Raw genomic sequence first — 18,240 nt, forward strand, 5'->3', positions numbered from 1 at the left:
AGAATGGAGTGGAAAAAAAAGAATTGATGGTGAGCATGTAGACTGGTTCAGTCCCTATGGAAAACAATAGGGAGCTTTATCAAACTATTAAAAATAGATGACTATATGATTTCCACTCCTAGATATTCATCTGATGAGTGCAAAAATGTAACACATCTAAGATGTGTTTATATATATATATATATATATATATATACATATATGTATGATGAAATGCTCAGTTTTGAAAATAAAGTTAAAAACTTGCCATTTGACATGGCTGGAACTGGAGGGGGATTACACTAAGAAAATAAAAAAAAAAAATACCAGATTCTTCCATTCATATGTAGAGTATAAAGAAAAAGCAAGACAAAACTAAGCCAAAACTAATCCTTGAAATGACTACAGAATTGAGACTACCAGAAAGGAAGGGGAGTACTTGGGAGAAAAGGGGTACGGCGACCCAGAGGACTAAGATGGAAGATTACTGGTGCTTTGGTAGTGGACATGATATTATGCTCCTAAGTCAATGTGAACCTCAATATAATAACTTAAGCTACAATAAAAGGATTTAATACCATTCATTAGACCTTCACCCCCATTACCTAATAACTTGCCAGAAAATCCACTTCCAAATACCAATGAACTGGAAATTAGGTTTCAACATGTGAAGGGGTTTAGGTACATAAATAGCCAGTTTTTAGCAGTGCATATTACCCTATTATCTCAAATATGTAGAACTCAGAGATTAAGAAAAAAAAAAATTGTCTATCTTAAAGTTGGGATTTCTCTGTCCCTACAGTGAAGTTTTCCATGTGCCTTTGTATCAACTTTACATCTGTATAATATTTTCAAAAAGCAGTGTACATATTTTCATAATCTATATTTGTCCTATTATGGTGTTATTTGTATCCAAAGATGTCTTCACAAACCATGCCTACTAAGATACAGAAATCACTTAAGTGATAGAATCCTAAATGAAATAATCTTAAATTACTAAGAGCAATGCAGCACAAGTAAACAGTATCCCTGCTGTCTAAGCCAAGTTCAAATTGGGAAGCTGTCACAGAGATGATGTAAACCTCAGCCATGTTTCGTACCTAGTGTCTCCCCCTGATAACATGGCAACTCACTAAAACGAGTAATTGATGCATACATCCAGAGGATTGTCATACCAGTGGATATTTTTATTTATATCAACGCAAGCTATGGTAGCTAATTCTAATTTTTTGAGATTTCAAATTACTTAAATTCTCTATATTAGCAGCTGAGTTCCAAAAAAAAATAATCTAAAGCAGTTAAAGTGGCCTCCCCGGTGGCGCAGCGGTTGAGCACTGGGTTGCGAAGCTGCCCACAGCCTCCGCGGCACCGGTTCGATCCCCGGCTGCTCCCGGGCCACCAGAGGAGGGTCCCACATGGCGCGCAGACCTCTCCTGCCGCCCGCTGCTCCCCTCAGCAGTGTACTTCGGTCCTTCTGCCTGCTCTGCTCCCCGCTCTGGCTCTGGTGGATTCTCTCACCCTCCCGCGCTTCTGACTGTACCCAGTGCTTGTATAAATAAATAAATATAAATAAATAAATAAATAAAAATAAAGCAGTTAAAGGGGTAGGGTTGGGGGTACAGCCTTGTTAAACTAGCAGACAGCTTGCCGTCCAAGGCTATTCTGCTCTAAGAGGGAAAGGAAAAAGGTAATCTGAGCAATCTCATTCCCATTTTTTTGACCAGGCCTTCTTAGATGTCCATCAGACTTTCACAGTCAAACGCTTCTCAACAATTAGTCTGTGATTAAAAACTAAATCTATTAAAGTTTTAAACTAAATATAGATTAGCCCTATCCTCAGGGTTTTAACTTTTTTGTTGCCATGAACCTCTCTCAGTCTTGTGAAACTATGGGTCCCTTTTCAGAGATGCGGAGGGTGAGAGGATTCACCAGAGACGGAGCGGGGAACAGAAGGCAGATTGACCAAAGTACATTGCCGAGGGGAGCAGTGGGCGACAGGAGAGGTCTGCTGTGCCATGTGGTTTGCTCCCTGGCTGGCTGGGGATCGAACTCACGCTACAGAGGCTGCGGATTGCTCCACAGTGCAGTACTTAACCCCTTGCACCACCAAGGAGGCCCTGCTTCTCAGAATGTTTTTAAGTATTTTAACTGCAACTATAAAGCTGGCGAGATCCTGACTGTTCCAAAGATATCAAATCCATTCCTCTCTCCCAGCCTTTTAATCCTCCCTGTTGTCTCTCAATAAAATGGTTTGTTTCCCTTCACTCCTCCCCCCAAAAAAGGACAATACATAAGACTGTAAAAGAAACCAATTATAGTAAACCATTAAAAAATTTTTTTAATATCTAGAAATTAGACATTAAATAAGAACTATCAGATCTAATAACCATAATTTTAAAGTAGATATGAAAGTAAGATATCTCAAGAGATCTGCAACATCTGTAATATGGCATGAAAACACCTGTGGTTTCTGCACACCAAACTGCAAACACTTAGGTGATGTTACCTAACTATTTAAAAAGGAAATAAACAGTTTAAAATTTGTATATTTTTTTCTATCCAAATTCCCAGATCCCTAAATTCTACTTACATGATATGCACACAACTTTATAATTTATGAATACAGACTGTATTTTTCTCAAAGATAATTTTAATGTGGAAAATTTAACAGAAGAGATTTGCCTTCATAAGTAGTTTAACAAGAGTCCTCTCTCTTAAATGAAACTATACACATAAGGGAAAATATTGTAGCCTGAATTGTTAAGAACAGACTGTGGTCATATTACAGATAGCATATAGTCAGGCTTGAACACAGGCTACACAGAATGTGATTAATGATACTACTCCCATAGACCCTGCTCATATTAGTTACTCTGAAGTCCAGAGTTCCCTGATTCCAAATTTTACATTTAGAAAAAAACCCACTTGTTAAACAAAATTCTAAATTTAAATTTAATCAATAATACTAGTAACAGAAACACCCTTAAATGTATTCTAGAAAGAAAGAAGGGTATTCTTTGAGCACAAAGAGTATCCCTCTTAAGGACTATTTTGGACTTTCACAAAGATGTGACCATGTGGAAACAGATACATATTATCAGGTAGATAAATATGTAAGACTTATTAATCAGTTAAGTTACATGAGCAGTCTTTAGTATTATTTTTAGGAAACATAACTAAGCCATTGTCAGCTCTCACTGTCTTATAGACAGTGCCTCCAGTTAAAATTTAAAAGGACCTAATTTTCTACAATACAGATCCATCATTGCTGAGTATCCTAATACCAAAACAATAGTATTCTTTTATTCAAGACTTTAAATTCGAGTTTATTCAGTAAATGAACATACAGACAGGTGTTACTCAGTAAATGAATAAATAACCAAATGCTTCTAGTATCTGTATCTTACCAAGAACTCAGTATGCTCTTATAATTAACACCTGGAAATTGTTTTACTTAGGATCTGCCAATTACCAAGATTCCCCTCAGCAATTTTTTACTAATGAGCTTTATTTCTTTTTTTTTTTTAAGTTTTTTTTTTTTTTAAGATTTATTTATTTATTTATACAAGCACTGGGTACAGTCAGAAGCACGGGAAGGTGAGAGAATTCACCAGAGCCAGTGCCGAGAACAGAACAGAACGACTGATGAAATAATACACTGCTGAGGGAACCGAAGCAGTGGGTGCGGCAGGAGAGGTCTGTTGTGCCATGTGGGACTCTTGCCGCTGGACGGGGATCGAACTGTTGCTGCAAAGGCTGCGGGCAGCTTCGCAGCCCAGCACTCACCGCTGCACCACCAGGGGAGGCCCTAATGAGCTTTATTTCTATAAATTCCCATCATAAAATTTAGGAAATATCTGAAATGCCATTAGATGTCATGGAACCATTCAGTTAAGAAAATGCAAAAACTACTACATTAAGCTGGCTGTCTTCACATTACACATTCAATAAACAGCACACTGGAAGTTGTTTTGTAAACTTCATTCTCTTCAATGCTTTTGCAGTTTACAGTGATGTTTGACATTTTAGTTCCTTGCAGTTGTATTCATTTTGATCTTCGTTTGTAGCGGATAACAGGGTTTGCAGGGGTGTGAATCATGGTTGTAAAATTCACAGTGGGAAAATATCCATCAATGAGATCAAACTCAAATAAACGAAGCATAGTAGACCAAATTGTCTTGATTTGAACATAGGCAAAATTCTCCCCAATACAACGATGACGTCCTATAAAAATAAAAAAGAAAAGGTTTCCTTAGGTATGTAAGCTGAAATCCTTTCTCCATTTAGCCTGGAGTTATAAACATTTATCAATTATCAATTTTAGATAAATAGCAAGTGAATATTTTAGTAAGAAGATGGCTTTTTTTTTTAGAAGATGACTTTTTTTTACATAAAACAAGATTGTAAATAGTTAATACAGATCTGGGCTTTTCAACATGTTTTTAAAGAAATGGCACTTGGAAAATTATATCACCTCTAGTTTTCTGACACTTAACATCTAGGTTAAATATATATTTATTTATAAGGAATATGATTAATTGAGAAAAGTTAAACCTTGCTAAATAAGTGGTGGTTTCCATTTCTGAAAAACTCATAAAATAGTCCCACAAAATGTGTGGTTGTGAGAATTAAATGGAAAAAATATTAACATAAAATGCTTAACACAGTGCTTATGTGGCACTGTGCACTTCTAGGAACCACATTTAGAGAGGTATTTACAAAGTATTCTAACTAGGAGTCCACAGAAAAATCAATAAATCCTTAAGATTCACAAAATGTATCATGAAAATGAATTAACTACATGTTACATGCACCAACATAGGTAACAGCACAATTACAAAGGAAAAGAATGGTCAAAGAAGTTGAAGATACTTAACATGATTGTATGGGGTTGAACACTGTCACCCCAAAATTCCTGTCCACAATTCTGAAGTCCACCAGAATTAGTCTTAGCAGGTGTAATTAGTTAAGATAAGGTCATAATGGATTAGGGTGGGCCTTAAATCCAATGACTGGTATACAAATAATAAAATCATGTTGAGACCCAGAGAGACATCCACAAGGGAAAAGGTCATGAAAAGACGGAGGCTATGATTAGGCTGATGCGGCTGCAATCCAAGGAATGGGAACGATTGCCAACAACTACCACAACCTAAGAAAAGTCAAGGAAAGATTCTTAGAGCAATCAAAGGGAGCCAGGTCCTACAAATTTGATTTGAAACTTTGAGCCTCCAGAACTGTGAGGGAACATATTTCTCTTAAGTTTCTGATAGTTACAGATGTCCTAGGAAACTAACACAATGATGAAAGAAAGAAAGATTTGAGGGAATATTATATCTATATTCACATAGCTCAGAGAGATATAAATGAACCTTCATAGGCCAGATTAGCACTAAGTGTAAGTGGAATTTTAAAAGGAAACAGATTACAACTTTAATATCAGTTTCTAAAAATGAGAGCTATCCAACAATGAAAAGAGCTACCATATAAATTAAGGGAGCAAACTCATCACCAGAAAAGTTCAAATGGGAGCAGATTAAAACGAGTGCCTTCAGGGCCTCCCTGGTGGTTCCCTGGTTAAGACACAACCTATGAAGCTAACTGCAGGCACTGTAGCGTAAGTTCAAGCCCAGCCAGGGAGTTACCCACATGGCACAGCAGACCTCTCCTATCTTGCCCGCTGCTCCCCTCAGCAGTGAATTTCGGTCAATCTGCCTGTTCTGTTCCCCACTCTGTCTCTGGGGAATCCTCTCACCTCCCAACCAAAACCAGCACCTGTGGCCTGTACACCAGCTCTTATATGCATAAAAATAAAATAAATCATAAAATAAATCATAAAATAAAATAAAATAAAATGAGTGCCTTCAGTCTTTTCTAAGATGGTGATGTGTTATCATATTAGCCTGAAAGGATGACCCACATTAACTACAATGGCTCTTTAAAACAGGATTCACCAAGAGCTTTAAATACAATTACAAGGAAAAACAGAGTGGACTACAAAAATTATGCTTGATAAAACTAGATAGGTTAAAAAGTGACAGAGCATTATATGAGGATTCACAGGACTATTTCTTGTAGTGCAAATGAAATATTGAGATGTGAGAAAAGTCATCATTTATTTTTTTCCATATTTCATGATTTTTCCGACAACCCAACATTTTTTCCAACTTGCAAAGATACACTCCTACAAAAGTTTGCAAGAATGTCCCTATAAGGAAAGATAAAGATACTTGTAAATAAAATTCACATGGATTATTCTGACAAGGACAAATATGTTACCAAAACAAAACATTTAAAATACACAAGTAATCATCTTACCAGCTCCAAATGGCACATAGGCAAACTTCTCTCCTGACACTGGATTGTCCTGTAAGTAGCGATCAGGATTGAAGTCCAGGTGGTTTACCCATGAGTCTTTAAGTCTTTGATTGACAGCAGGAGAAACACACACCTGATGTCCTGGGGGAATGGTATACCCTGCTACAGTCTATAAATAGAAGCAACACATATCATCAAATAATTAAAAAATAATCTGCTATATAATCAAATCATTGTGCACTAAAGCATTAATATGTATGATATACATCTATATATATTCAAAAACTAGTTAGATGATAGAGCAGTTAGAAATTATTTTAACTCAATGATTTCCAAGTAACCAAATACTGGGCTACACACACACACACACACACACACACACACATCATGATTCGCAGAGGTAGGGGTATGATTTCAAGAAACCATTCACTATCTGATGCATATACTTCCGTATCATCAGAATTTTTTACAACAGAACATAGGTCATTTTTAAAACCAAGAAAAAAGTGTACTTTCATTTTAAAATCCTAACGGTTAAATAAAAATGCAGAGAACATATTAATATGTCTACTGACTGCAATTATGATTATGCACATTTGTGGTATATAAAATTGAAAAATTATATAGGATTATTCTAATTTTTAATTAAAAATTTCTCTTTGATGCTATTATAGTTCCTCTTCTTTACTAAATAAAAATTGGGTATGGAGAAAGTGATCTAGTCGAGACTAACCTGAGGCGTTCTGGCCAGTCTCATCATGGTAACTATAGGAGGTCGAAGTCTTAGTGTTTCTTTTATACAGCGATCAAGTAAATTTAGATCCTTGAGCTAAAAAGAGAAAAAATGTCTTAAGTTTTATAAATATGTAATGTATTTCAGCAACATCAAAATAATTTAAACTTCTGGGTTATTACAAGATAATTTTTACCCTGGGTAGAAATTCAGAAGTAACTGGTCACACTGGCTGGGATTATCTTGTTCTATTTTTGTCTACAGTCAATAAAGGAAATGAATTCAAAATATTGGAAAAGAAGAAATTACCCTAAAAACTAGCTTAGTAAGGACCTACAAAAATTTACCCCTCAAAAAATGACAGCAACTAGTAAAAAATATCAATGTCAACTTCAATATCAATCAATCAATGTCACCAATGTCAACTAAAAAGTCTAGAAAATTAACCACAGGCTTGTAATGACTCAAAGAGAAATTAATTCAAGAAGAACAAACAGCTGAATCTTGGTGAGAATTGTGAGCTTTGTGGTATTGTAACTTTACTCTTTGCTACTTTACTCTTCTCCCCAGATCAACAGTTTTGGAAACCAACAGCTTGGCTGTGAAAACAAACAGCCTAACAATTACTATAGAATTCATAACAAGTTTGTAAAAACAATCAGCAGAAATTGTTTAACACTGAGCTACTAGAGGCAACAGAACTAACAAGAGATGGGTAAAAAAATATAAAGGAAAAGTTGGGCAAAGAGATGCTCATAGGAGACTAAAAAGATCCAATATTTGGAACTCTTGAAAAGTTACACACATACAAAACCATGCACAGACCCAGGTAAGACCTGAAAGGGTTTTCATCTCTGAACTCTGCTGATCTGCACACAAAAGAAAAGCAGTGTTGTAACTGCCTTCTGGGGTAGCTGTAAATACCACACAGAGCCCATCAGTTAAAAAAAAAAAAAAAAAAAAAAACGGGAGACATTGTTAAAGGCACTTCAGGAAATCTCTGACCAATCAGTAGGTGACCACTACAGTAAGCAGTCTTCACTAACTGCAATGGACAAAGACTGTAGACTTTACAGAACTACTCCAGGAAATTCACAAAGCAAGCTAATAGCAACACCATGGCGGCAACAACAAATCCAGAGAGGAGGGAATCTGATTTCCAGTTATTATAACGTAGTTTTCAATGAAAAATTTTAAGAAACAAAAAACACAGAAAAAAGTTAGTAAAAACTGTCCCTGAAAAGGCCCAGTTGTTAATTTCAATAAACCAGCTATTATAACTAGGTTCAAAGGTTATATTTTAATTTAAGGAATTAAAACAATATGAAACATCTTACCAGATAGAGAATATTAGTAAAGAGGTAAATTAATTTTATTAAGAACCAAAAGAATTTCTGCAACTTAAAAATACAAGAACTGAAAAATTCACTAGAGAGGGATCAACAGCATTTATGAACTGACATAAGAAGCAATAAACTTGAACGTAAGTCAATTGATTTTGTAGAGACCTATGGAACCACCACTAACTTACCAACATATACATAATGAGAATCTTAGAAAGATGAAAGAAAAGAGGGTTGAAGAAATTACAGCCAAAATTTTTCCAAATTTGGTGAAAAATATCAATCTGACATCAAATAAGCTTATAAACTCAAAAGGATCCACATCTAGACACATCATAAGCCACTGAAAGACAAAGATAAAATCTTGAAAGCAACAAAGGAAGGGACTCATCAAGTATAAGGGTAAATTAACAGCTCATTTCTTATTAGAAACTGTTGATGCAAGAGGCATTAGGATGAAATATTGAAAATGACAAAGACTGTCAAGAGTTCTATATCCTCTTGAAAAGAAATTGAAGAAGAAAATGAAGAAGAAATTACGACATTTCCACATTTAAAAAAGCTAAGAACTTATCACTGGTAGAACTGCCCAACACATAATACTAAAGTGAGTCCTTCAGGAAGAAAGGGATAGTAGGCAGTAATTAGAATACACAAAAGAATATAAAGTGCATTCATAAAGGTAACTATGGTAAAAGGTAAATATAAAAGGCAGTATAATTGTATTTTTGTAACTTTTCTAACTGATTTCAAAGACATGCATAAAACAATATTTATAAAAACATACTAATGGGTTCAGTAGGAATCATTTGCTTAACAACAGTACTAAAGACGGGGAGAGAAATGAACTACATTGAGGTAGATTATAACCAAATGTTCTAAGAATATTCATAACAGGACCTCCCCTGGTGGCGCAGCGGTTGAGCGCTGGGCTATGAAGCTGCCCGCAGCCTCTGCAGCGCCGGTTCGATCCCCGGCTGCCGGGCGAGAGCCGGGCGAGAGTCCCACATGGCGTGACAGACCTTTCCTGCCACCCGCTGCTCCCCTCAGCAGTGTACTTCATCAGTCTGCCTGTTCTGTTCCCCGCTCTGGCCCTGGTGAATTCTCTCGCCCTCCCGCGCTTCTGACTGTACCCAGTGTTTGTATAAATAAATAAGTAAATATTAAAAAAAAAAAAAAAACATATTAAATTCATGGTCAATAGATTCCAGACAAGACCACTCAATGGGGAAAGAACAGCCTTGTCAACAAAAAATGCAGGGATAACTAGGTAACATACAAAAGAATGATGTTAGTCCCCTAAACTCACACTGTATACAAGAATTAAGTCAACTGGATCAAACATCTAAATGTAAAATACTATAAAAAGACTCCAAGACAAAAAATTAGAAATGAGTCTCCATATCCTCTGATAGGTAACGATTTCTTAGACACCAAAAACACATCAAGAGAAAACACACAAATTCTTGCAACTCAACAATAAAAAGGCAAAAAATCCAATTTAAGGATGGGAACAGAAATTTAACAGCAGTTTCTACAAAGATGGTATAGCAATACTCAAAAAGCACATTTAAAGATGTTCAAATAATAAAGAATTAACACCAACTTAACCAACTTCCGAAATATGCAAGAGGGAATACATCCAAATTCATTCTGTGAGGGAAATACTGCTCTAATAACAAAACCAAGACATCACAAAAAAACTATAGGCCAATTATCCCTTATTAATATAAATGTAAAAATATTGAACAAAAAACTAACAAAATGAATCCATTAACATGTAAAAAGCATTATACACCATGACAATGTGGGATTTATCCATAGAAGGAAAGAATTAGCATCTGAAATTCAAACAATGTAATACACTCTACTAATAAATGATTAAAATAAAAAATAAAATAACAAGAAGGGAATATGACCAGGCTGTGGTCCAAAAATGAAATCTCAATATGTGCTGTCAATCTTTTTCCTTTTCAGCTTAGCAAGGGAGGTGTTACAGTGTGAATTTCTAGTCCCCATTATTGCTACCACAGCTTTTTAGAAATGGAAACTTCTAACTATAGGCAATTCTGGGCCTGTAGAATTCTGAGTAATTCAAAAGTTTTGACACTTTAAAGACATACAACAAACACATAATATCCCCTATCCTCCAGGATCCAGATTTCAAAACAGAGGAAATAAGTACCAAGGATGTCCTACACATTAATGCAAACATATCTCATAAAGGTTAATAGCAAGAAGCAATAACAATAGAATGTTTCAGGAACATTCTGTAAATAAGGAACATTCTAAAAATAATGAAGCAAATTGGCCTCCCCGGTGGCGCAGCGGTTGAGCGCTGGGCTGCGAAGCTGCCTGCAGCCTCTGCAGCCCTGGTTCAATCCCCAGCCGCCGGCGAGGGTCCCACATAGCGCACAGACCTCTCCTGCCTCACTCGCTGCCCCCCGCAGCAGCGTACTTTGTCAGTCTGTCTGTTCTGCTCCCCACTCTGGCTCTGGTGAATTCTCTCACCCTCCCGCACTTCTGACTGTACCCAGTGCTTGTATAAATAGTCACAGATACTCGCAAAGTCCCAAAGCAGCAATGAAACTGAAAAGCTAACAAACCTGATCAAAATTTAAAGGAGGCAGATCTTCTCCACAGACTGCTTTCTGTTCTAAATAACAATTTTTTTGAAGTGCTTTATCTCTGGCTAAAAAGAAGCCCATCCAGGTGCTAGTCGTTGAGGATGTATGCTGCCCTGCCAAAAGCAGTCCAATAAGCATGCCTGCTACTTCGTCATCTGTCAAAGGACACCCATTCCTGCAGAAGAAACCACACATATCAATTCAACATTTTGAGACGTAGTTCATGCCTCAACCTTTAAAGGATCATAATGATAAACTTTTTACATAAAATAAGTCTCTTGGGACTACCTGTCACAAGTCACATTAATTTTGTTTTCCATTAGGGAAACATACCAACAGAAAATGTTTATTTAATGTTTCTTTTTTAAAAAATGTATTCTTAAAGACTATATTTTAGACTAGCTTTAGCTATACAGTAGAAGTGAGTGGAAGGTACAGATTTCCCAAATACTCCCTATTGCCACACATGTATAGTTCCCCCCAGCCCAATAAACATCACTGACCAAAATACTACAGTTTTTTGGCCAAGGATTAATCTACATTAACACATCGTAGTCACCCAAAGTCCTTAGTTTACCTTAGGGTTCTTTTCTTATTTCACTGAACTGGGCTTTCACCAATGAACTTACTGTAGTGTATACACACATTGACTTTTCAATGATTTGAATGCTGATTTTTAATGATGTATACCTGAAACTTATGTTCTAATGAAATGTTACTTCAATAGAAAATATTGTTTTGATTACGAAGGACTTTATTGTAGTTTATTAGCAAACTTCTCACCCAGTCACTGAGATTCCAACAAGGCACAGGATTTGGTAATTTATGTCTCAATCATTTAAAAAGGCTGAAGGTTAGCATTACTAATTGCAAGTATCATTTTTTAACTCGAAGTATTATTTAACTATATTTTAATGTGTAATTTCTAGCTTCAGTTTAATATATGATTTGAACAGTTCTTACTTATAAGTAGAATCTAGTAACGTTTGGAGAATGTCATCCACTTTTTCTTCTGATTGTTTACGTTTCTGGATTGCCTTATAGAAAATATTCTTGATCTCTCGATGAGCTCTGTCCCTGCGTCTATAATACAAAGATGAAAATTACTTTAAAAAACTAAAAGCAGGGCCTCCCTGGTGGCACAGGGGTTAAAGTCTCAGCATTGTCAAGCTACTGCCAGCCACTGCAACATGAATTTGATCCCCGGCCAGAAAGATAACATACACGGTATAGCAGACCACTCCTGTCTTGCCCGCTGCTCCCCTCAGCAGTGTACTTCAGTAGATCTGCCTGTTCTGCTCCCTACTCTGACTCTGGTGAATCCTCTCACCCCCACACCTCTGGCTGACACCCCAGTTCTTGTATGCATAAATAAATCTTAAAAAAAAAAAGTTTTCTAGCATCAAATTCATTTTGAAAATAACCAGAACCTAGGTGAAAGCAACCTTATTTAACTAACTTTAATAATGCCAAAATACATGCTAGAACTCAGAGCCAAAAGAAAAAAGAAGCTATGACAATCTTACACTGTTGGGAATTCTAGGGTCCTTAAGGGGAAGAAATGTATTTTAATATAACTTTGCTGTAATTAAAGGTAAATAAGACTTATAGGATTATTCCTTCAGAATCATATTCAAATATAACAGAAAGCAGAATATTTTTCAAACAAGAAATTCCAATTTTAACCAAAGTCTTAAAGCAGAAGGAGAGTCACTCTGTTCTTCTTTAATATTTATAATTTGAACAAAACTAGGATTTATTTAGTAATCTGGGGTTTAGAACATGACTAAAGCATACAAATTTGATTTTAGTTTTTAAGACAATGTAGCTTTTGAGCCCACCCACAGACACCAAAATAGAAAAAGAAAAAAGATAATATACCTTTATGGGGACAAATGCTAGCAGAGTCAAAAAACAAAATTTAATTCCCCAAATTTTACTTCTTAAAGTATTTACTAGCCAACAAATACTATACTAAGCATTTCATATGCATTACCCACTTTACCCTCTTGTGAGGTAGATATATTATCCCTACTATCATCTTCTGTGTAAGAGAATGTGACCTGTGAACAATGGAGTTGAAATTTAAAAAGCTGACAATCTTACTACCTAGCCCCTCTTAATCAAGTCTTCCAATTAAAATTCCCACCCTACTTCATTTTTAATATTGTTATTTAAGATTGACTGAGATAATAGGAGCAGCAGGAAGATGAATTTTACAGTATGAACACAGAAGAGCCAGAAAAACACAAAATGGTTTAAGAAAATGAAGGGACTAATTTAGTTAGCCAGTGTACGGAGTGTTAAGGTCCTATTGTTATAGGGCAGTCCCGATATTGAACGGGTTGCCTGGCTGTGGGTCCTCACCCACGCGTTTAAAAGGGACTTATTAATACTCCACTACAGGCACACACAAAAGGTTAATAAAAGGTTTATTTACAAGGGAAAAGGAAATAAGGAAAATGTACAACTCAGGGAGAAAATAGGGAAATAAAGTCTTTAATACGTCCTACCCAATCCACCAACCTGGAAACCCAAAAAGCACTCTCTGAGCTGGTCGGGCGCTGCGAGATGGCAGAGAGTCAAAATGAGGGACCCCTCCAAAGCCCACGTGTCTGGCTTTATACCAACCTGGCTGCTTAACCCCACCCTCAGGTCCCAGCCACCTTCCCTTTGGTGGTGATGGGATTTGGAGTTCCCAGTGTCTTTGGCTTTGGCCTGGGGTGGGGGTGGAGTCCACAAAGCCTGTATGGAATTAGCTTTAGGACATCCTTTCCCCCTAACACTATCATATAAAGTACAGAAATTTCTAGTTTCATCCAAACAAGTTGAACCCACTTATGCTGTCAAGGATTGTGCTGGCTGTTCTAACACAATATAAATAAAATCATTTTAAAATATAAGGTATTAAGAGTTTCAGAGAACCTCTCCTGGCTTTCCCCTGTGTTATCACCCATCTATTCTGTGCCTAGATGGAAGTGGAAAAAAGAGGAGGAAGAGACATTATCAACTGAACTCCTCCCTATCTCTCATCTGAAATGAATCAACATACAGAGAGCCTAATAATACACAAAACACTCAACTATATGTCAAGTCCCTTAAGCAACATTTCCTTGCATCACAGATGGCCCTTAAAGGAAATCACAGTACAGTTAGCAAGGAAACAAATACAAAATTAAATAAAGCACTAACACTTCCAAAAAAATTTCGCAATATACTAAAAAATAGTCAAACACTAAGAAAGTACTCAGAGGGCTGTATCACTTTTAGATAGAGAAGAGACTTTTCTGAGCACCTAAATATGTGAGAAAAGCTTTTAAATATTAGAGCCCATAAACAACAAATTACCTTTTTAATAAGCTGAACTTACCTTAAATGAACTCGCTACACAAAGAAAATCTGTCTGGAATTCTTATGGCAGAATGATGGTTCATAATCCCCAATTTATTTTATGTTTTAAGTTTTATCTTTGTTGGAATTTGGGATCAAAATGGGGCGAGGAAATGCTGAGAGTAAGATTTCCCATTAAAAAAAAAAGTTAATAGGGAGGAAAAGCGGCAGGTCCCAGTGAGAACTGGGACACGGAAGATAAACGGGCGACTCCAGCAAAGTACCCAAAGAAGAAAGTTGTCATAAAAGAGGACTAGAAGGGAGGAAAGCTGAGAACCCTGCTACCCTCCCCCACCTACAAAGTCTGCACTCTCCGACCAACAGAAAGGAGGAAAAAACAAAAAAACTAAAACAACCAACAAGGACAAACTACGCATCAAGCAGGTCTGTGAGTGGAAAGGAACTATTTCAGCCACCACACCCTGTGAGCTGGAGCTGTGGAGAACCCAGCAGGATTCACAGTGAGGAGGTGAGCAAACAGCTCCAGGCACCATTAGAGAAAAACAAAGCCTCCTGGAGACCTACACACAGCCCTGGGCCAGCCAGGAAGCTTGTGTGGAGAAGCAGTGCACTTGGAAAGGATACGCGGATCAGGCTGCCCAGGTCACCACGCCTGCGACCTAGGCCTGTGGGGAGACACGCAGGGGGGCCCTCACTGAGGTGAATGTCCCTCACTGAGTAATCAAAAACCAGGCGCCCGACACGGGAATGGGGTGCAAAAGGCGCCATTTCTACAGACACTGAACTGGGCTACAGCCCGCGTCCTAGACCTGAGGGCTTTGGAACTGAGACCCAGGGCATGAAATTCAGGGCGTGGGATCCCCACGACGGTGGGGCACAAGGCAGACACAGCACCCCAAAGCCGTTGAGGCTTTCCCCACCACTCCCACTCTGTTCCCCTGTCCCGCGGGGTAAAAAAAAAAAAAACAGCTCCCCAAGGACACTAGGAGAGATCTCTGGCGCCACCTAGCGACCAGAAAAAAATCATCAACACCCCATAGAATAGGGACCTTTCTTCAGTAAAGACTGCTTGAAATCGGCAGAAGGTTCCCAGAGGAGTTGGAAGTGAGTTGGGAAGTTCGCCCAAGCCAGGCCCCTTCTGACCAGCAGTCCGAGCCCAGAGGGGGAGCGGGCACCCACAGCCGGGACAGATCCAGCATGCAGGAGAGTGTGCCTGTCTCCAAAGCTCCATTTTAGAACAGGGACCTTTCTTCAATAAAGACTGCTTGAATTTGGCAGAAGGCTCCCCGTGGAGCCAGAGGGAGAAGGTTCCCTGCGCAGTCAAAGGTGAGCTGAAGGCCCCCACAAGCCCAGTCCCACCTGGCAGGAAGTCAGAGCCCAGAGGAGGATCCAGAGATTTGGAACCAGAGTGCAATCCAGCTGCCCCACCTCCAGGGAAGTCTGTGGGACTTCAAGACGCACATTTGTAACTAAACTCAGAAAGAGGAGAGATTCTGTGACAGTAACCATTAACATACTCAAAGTACCACTGCCTCACTAGACTTCTGGCATAACAGTTTTTGACTCGTTTGGATTGCCAGTTTCTGAAACTCCCGAAAGAACACACCAAAAAGATGCCAGCCAGTATCAGCGGCACAGTGTCCCAACGCATAAGGCAAATTAGAAGACAGGCAGCAGGGAAAAGAAAAACTACAAGCAAAGTAGCAACGCCTCAGAAAAAAGACACACCACAAAAAAAAAAAAAAAAAAAAAAAAAAACCCACCCACCAGCTTGCACCTATGGTGAATTGGAAGAACTTCTGAGCCTTCCAGAAAAAGAACTTAAAATTGCCCTGATGAAAAAACTGATGGAAGTCATTAAGGAAAACAACACTCAGAAGAATGAAATTGAGTCCCTAAAGAGGGAAGTAAAAGAAATGCAGGAAATCAAAGAATTAATGGAGGCGCTAAAGAACTCTGGGAAAAGCAAATGAAAGCAGAATAGATGAAATGGAAGAACGAATAAGTACTGTTGAAGACACAGAAATAAAAAGAACCAAAACAAAAAAGGAAAGAGAAGTACCAAGGAAAAACACCGAAGAAATACAGTAAGACACATAATAGTAAAGCTCCCAAGAATCCAAGACAAGGAAAAAATAATGAAGCTGACAAGAGGGAAGAAACAGATAACATTCAAAGGAAAACCAATCAGACTGACAACAGACTTCTCCAAAAAAACACTACGGGCAAGGAGAGAGTGGAGGGACATAGTCAATAGACTCCAAGAAAACAGATGCCAACCAAGAATACTCTATCCCGCAAAGCTCTCCTTCCTCTATGAAGAAAGAATAAGGACCTTCCCAGACAAAAACAGAAACTCTGGAATCTCATTACAACTAAACCCCCACTCCAAAAAATACTACAAGGAGTCCTAAAGCCAGAACCTCAGAGGGACAAATAACAACAAAAGAAGGCCAAAAAAAAAAAAAGTTGTTAAAAGAATAAATAAATAAAATCAAAGGAAAGACAAACACAGTGGCAAATACAGATGCTAACATATCAATATTAACTCTAAATGTAAATAAACTAAACTCTTCAATAAAAAGACACAGAGTCACAGGCTGGATTAAGAAACAAAACCCAACCTTTTTCTGTCTCCAGGAAATACATTTAGCTACAAAAGATAAAAATAGAATCAAATTTAAAGGATGGAAAACAATCCTACAAGCAAATGGACCAAAAAAGGAAGCAGGAACAGCTATACTTATATCAGATAAAACAGATTTCAAACTCAAAAAGCTAAAAAGAGACCCCAACAGTCACTACATTATGATCAAGGGGACAAAACTTCAAGAAGAAATAACACTCATTAAGATATATTTGAAGGAGCACCAAAATATATCAGACAACTATTATCATCTTTGAAACAGACATCAGAGAAAACACATACGTAGTGGGAGACTTCAATCCACCACTATCAACAATGGATAGATCAACGAGACAAAAAATAAGTAAAGACACTAAAGCTCTAAATAAGGATCTAGAGCGCTTGGGCTTAACAGACATCTATAGAACACTAAACCCAAAAAAATCTGAGTACACATTTTTTCTCAAGCACACACGGATCATTCTCCAGGATCGATCACATTCTGGGACCCAAGACAAACATCAACAGATATACCAAGAATGAAATCACACCAAGCATCTTTTCTTACTATGAAGGCATCAAACTAGAAATAAACCATAAAAAGAAGGCAAGGAACTCTCCTACTTCATGGAGATTGAAAACCACACTACTGGAAGACCACTGGACTAATGAGGAGATCAAAGAAGAAATTAAAAAATTTTTTGAATTGAATGACAAGGAGGACACCAATTTCCTAAATGTATGGGATGCAGCAAAAGCAGTAATAAGAGGAAAATATATAGAAATAGAGGCTCACATCAAGAAACAAGAAAGAACTCAAAGAAACAACCTAATCTCGAACCTCAAACAACTAGAAAAAGAACAACAAAAAACCCCAAAACCAGTAGATGAAAAGAAATACTAAAAACCAAAGCAGAAATAAATGAAATTGAAACTAAAGAAAAAAAAATCCAAAAGATCAATGAAACCAAGAGCAAGAGCTGGTTCTTCGAAAAAATAAATAAAATAGACAAACCCCTAGCCAGGCTCACAAAAGAAAAAAGGGAGAAAGCACAAATAAACAGGATCACAAATGAAAGAGGAGAAATCACAACAGACACAGCAGAAATCAAAAGAATAATCAGAAACTACTATGAACAGTTATATGGAAACAAGTTCAACAATCTAGAGGAGATGGACAAATTCCTACAACTCTACAATCACCCAAAGCTAGATAAAGAAGAAATAGAACACCTAAACAGACCAATACAAGCAGCGAAATTG

The 18,240-nt window shown here is 37.5% G+C and overlaps 1 protein-coding gene across 1 annotated transcript in view; it reads right to left on the reverse strand.

The window, feature by feature from the left end:
- Positions 1–4,024: 4,024 nt before the first annotated feature.
- CYP51A1 (cytochrome P450 family 51 subfamily A member 1) overlaps positions 4,025–18,240 on the reverse strand; it is a gene marked incomplete at both ends in the record, with an annotated part of 30,461 nt that continues 16,245 nt past the window's right edge. The window contains 5 exons of the mRNA XM_084230918.1: positions 4,025–4,203; positions 6,298–6,466; positions 7,031–7,126; positions 10,980–11,175; positions 11,964–12,083. Of these exons, the coding sequence (XP_084087044.1) occupies positions 4,025–4,203; positions 6,298–6,466; positions 7,031–7,126; positions 10,980–11,175; positions 11,964–12,083 (760 nt within the window). The remainder of the gene's footprint in view (positions 4,204–6,297; positions 6,467–7,030; positions 7,127–10,979; positions 11,176–11,963; positions 12,084–18,240) is intronic.

The sequence above is a fragment of the Talpa europaea genome (genome assembly GCF_964194135.1).
Source record: "Talpa europaea genome assembly, chromosome: 3".
NCBI lineage: Eukaryota > Metazoa > Chordata > Mammalia > Eulipotyphla > Talpidae > Talpa > Talpa europaea.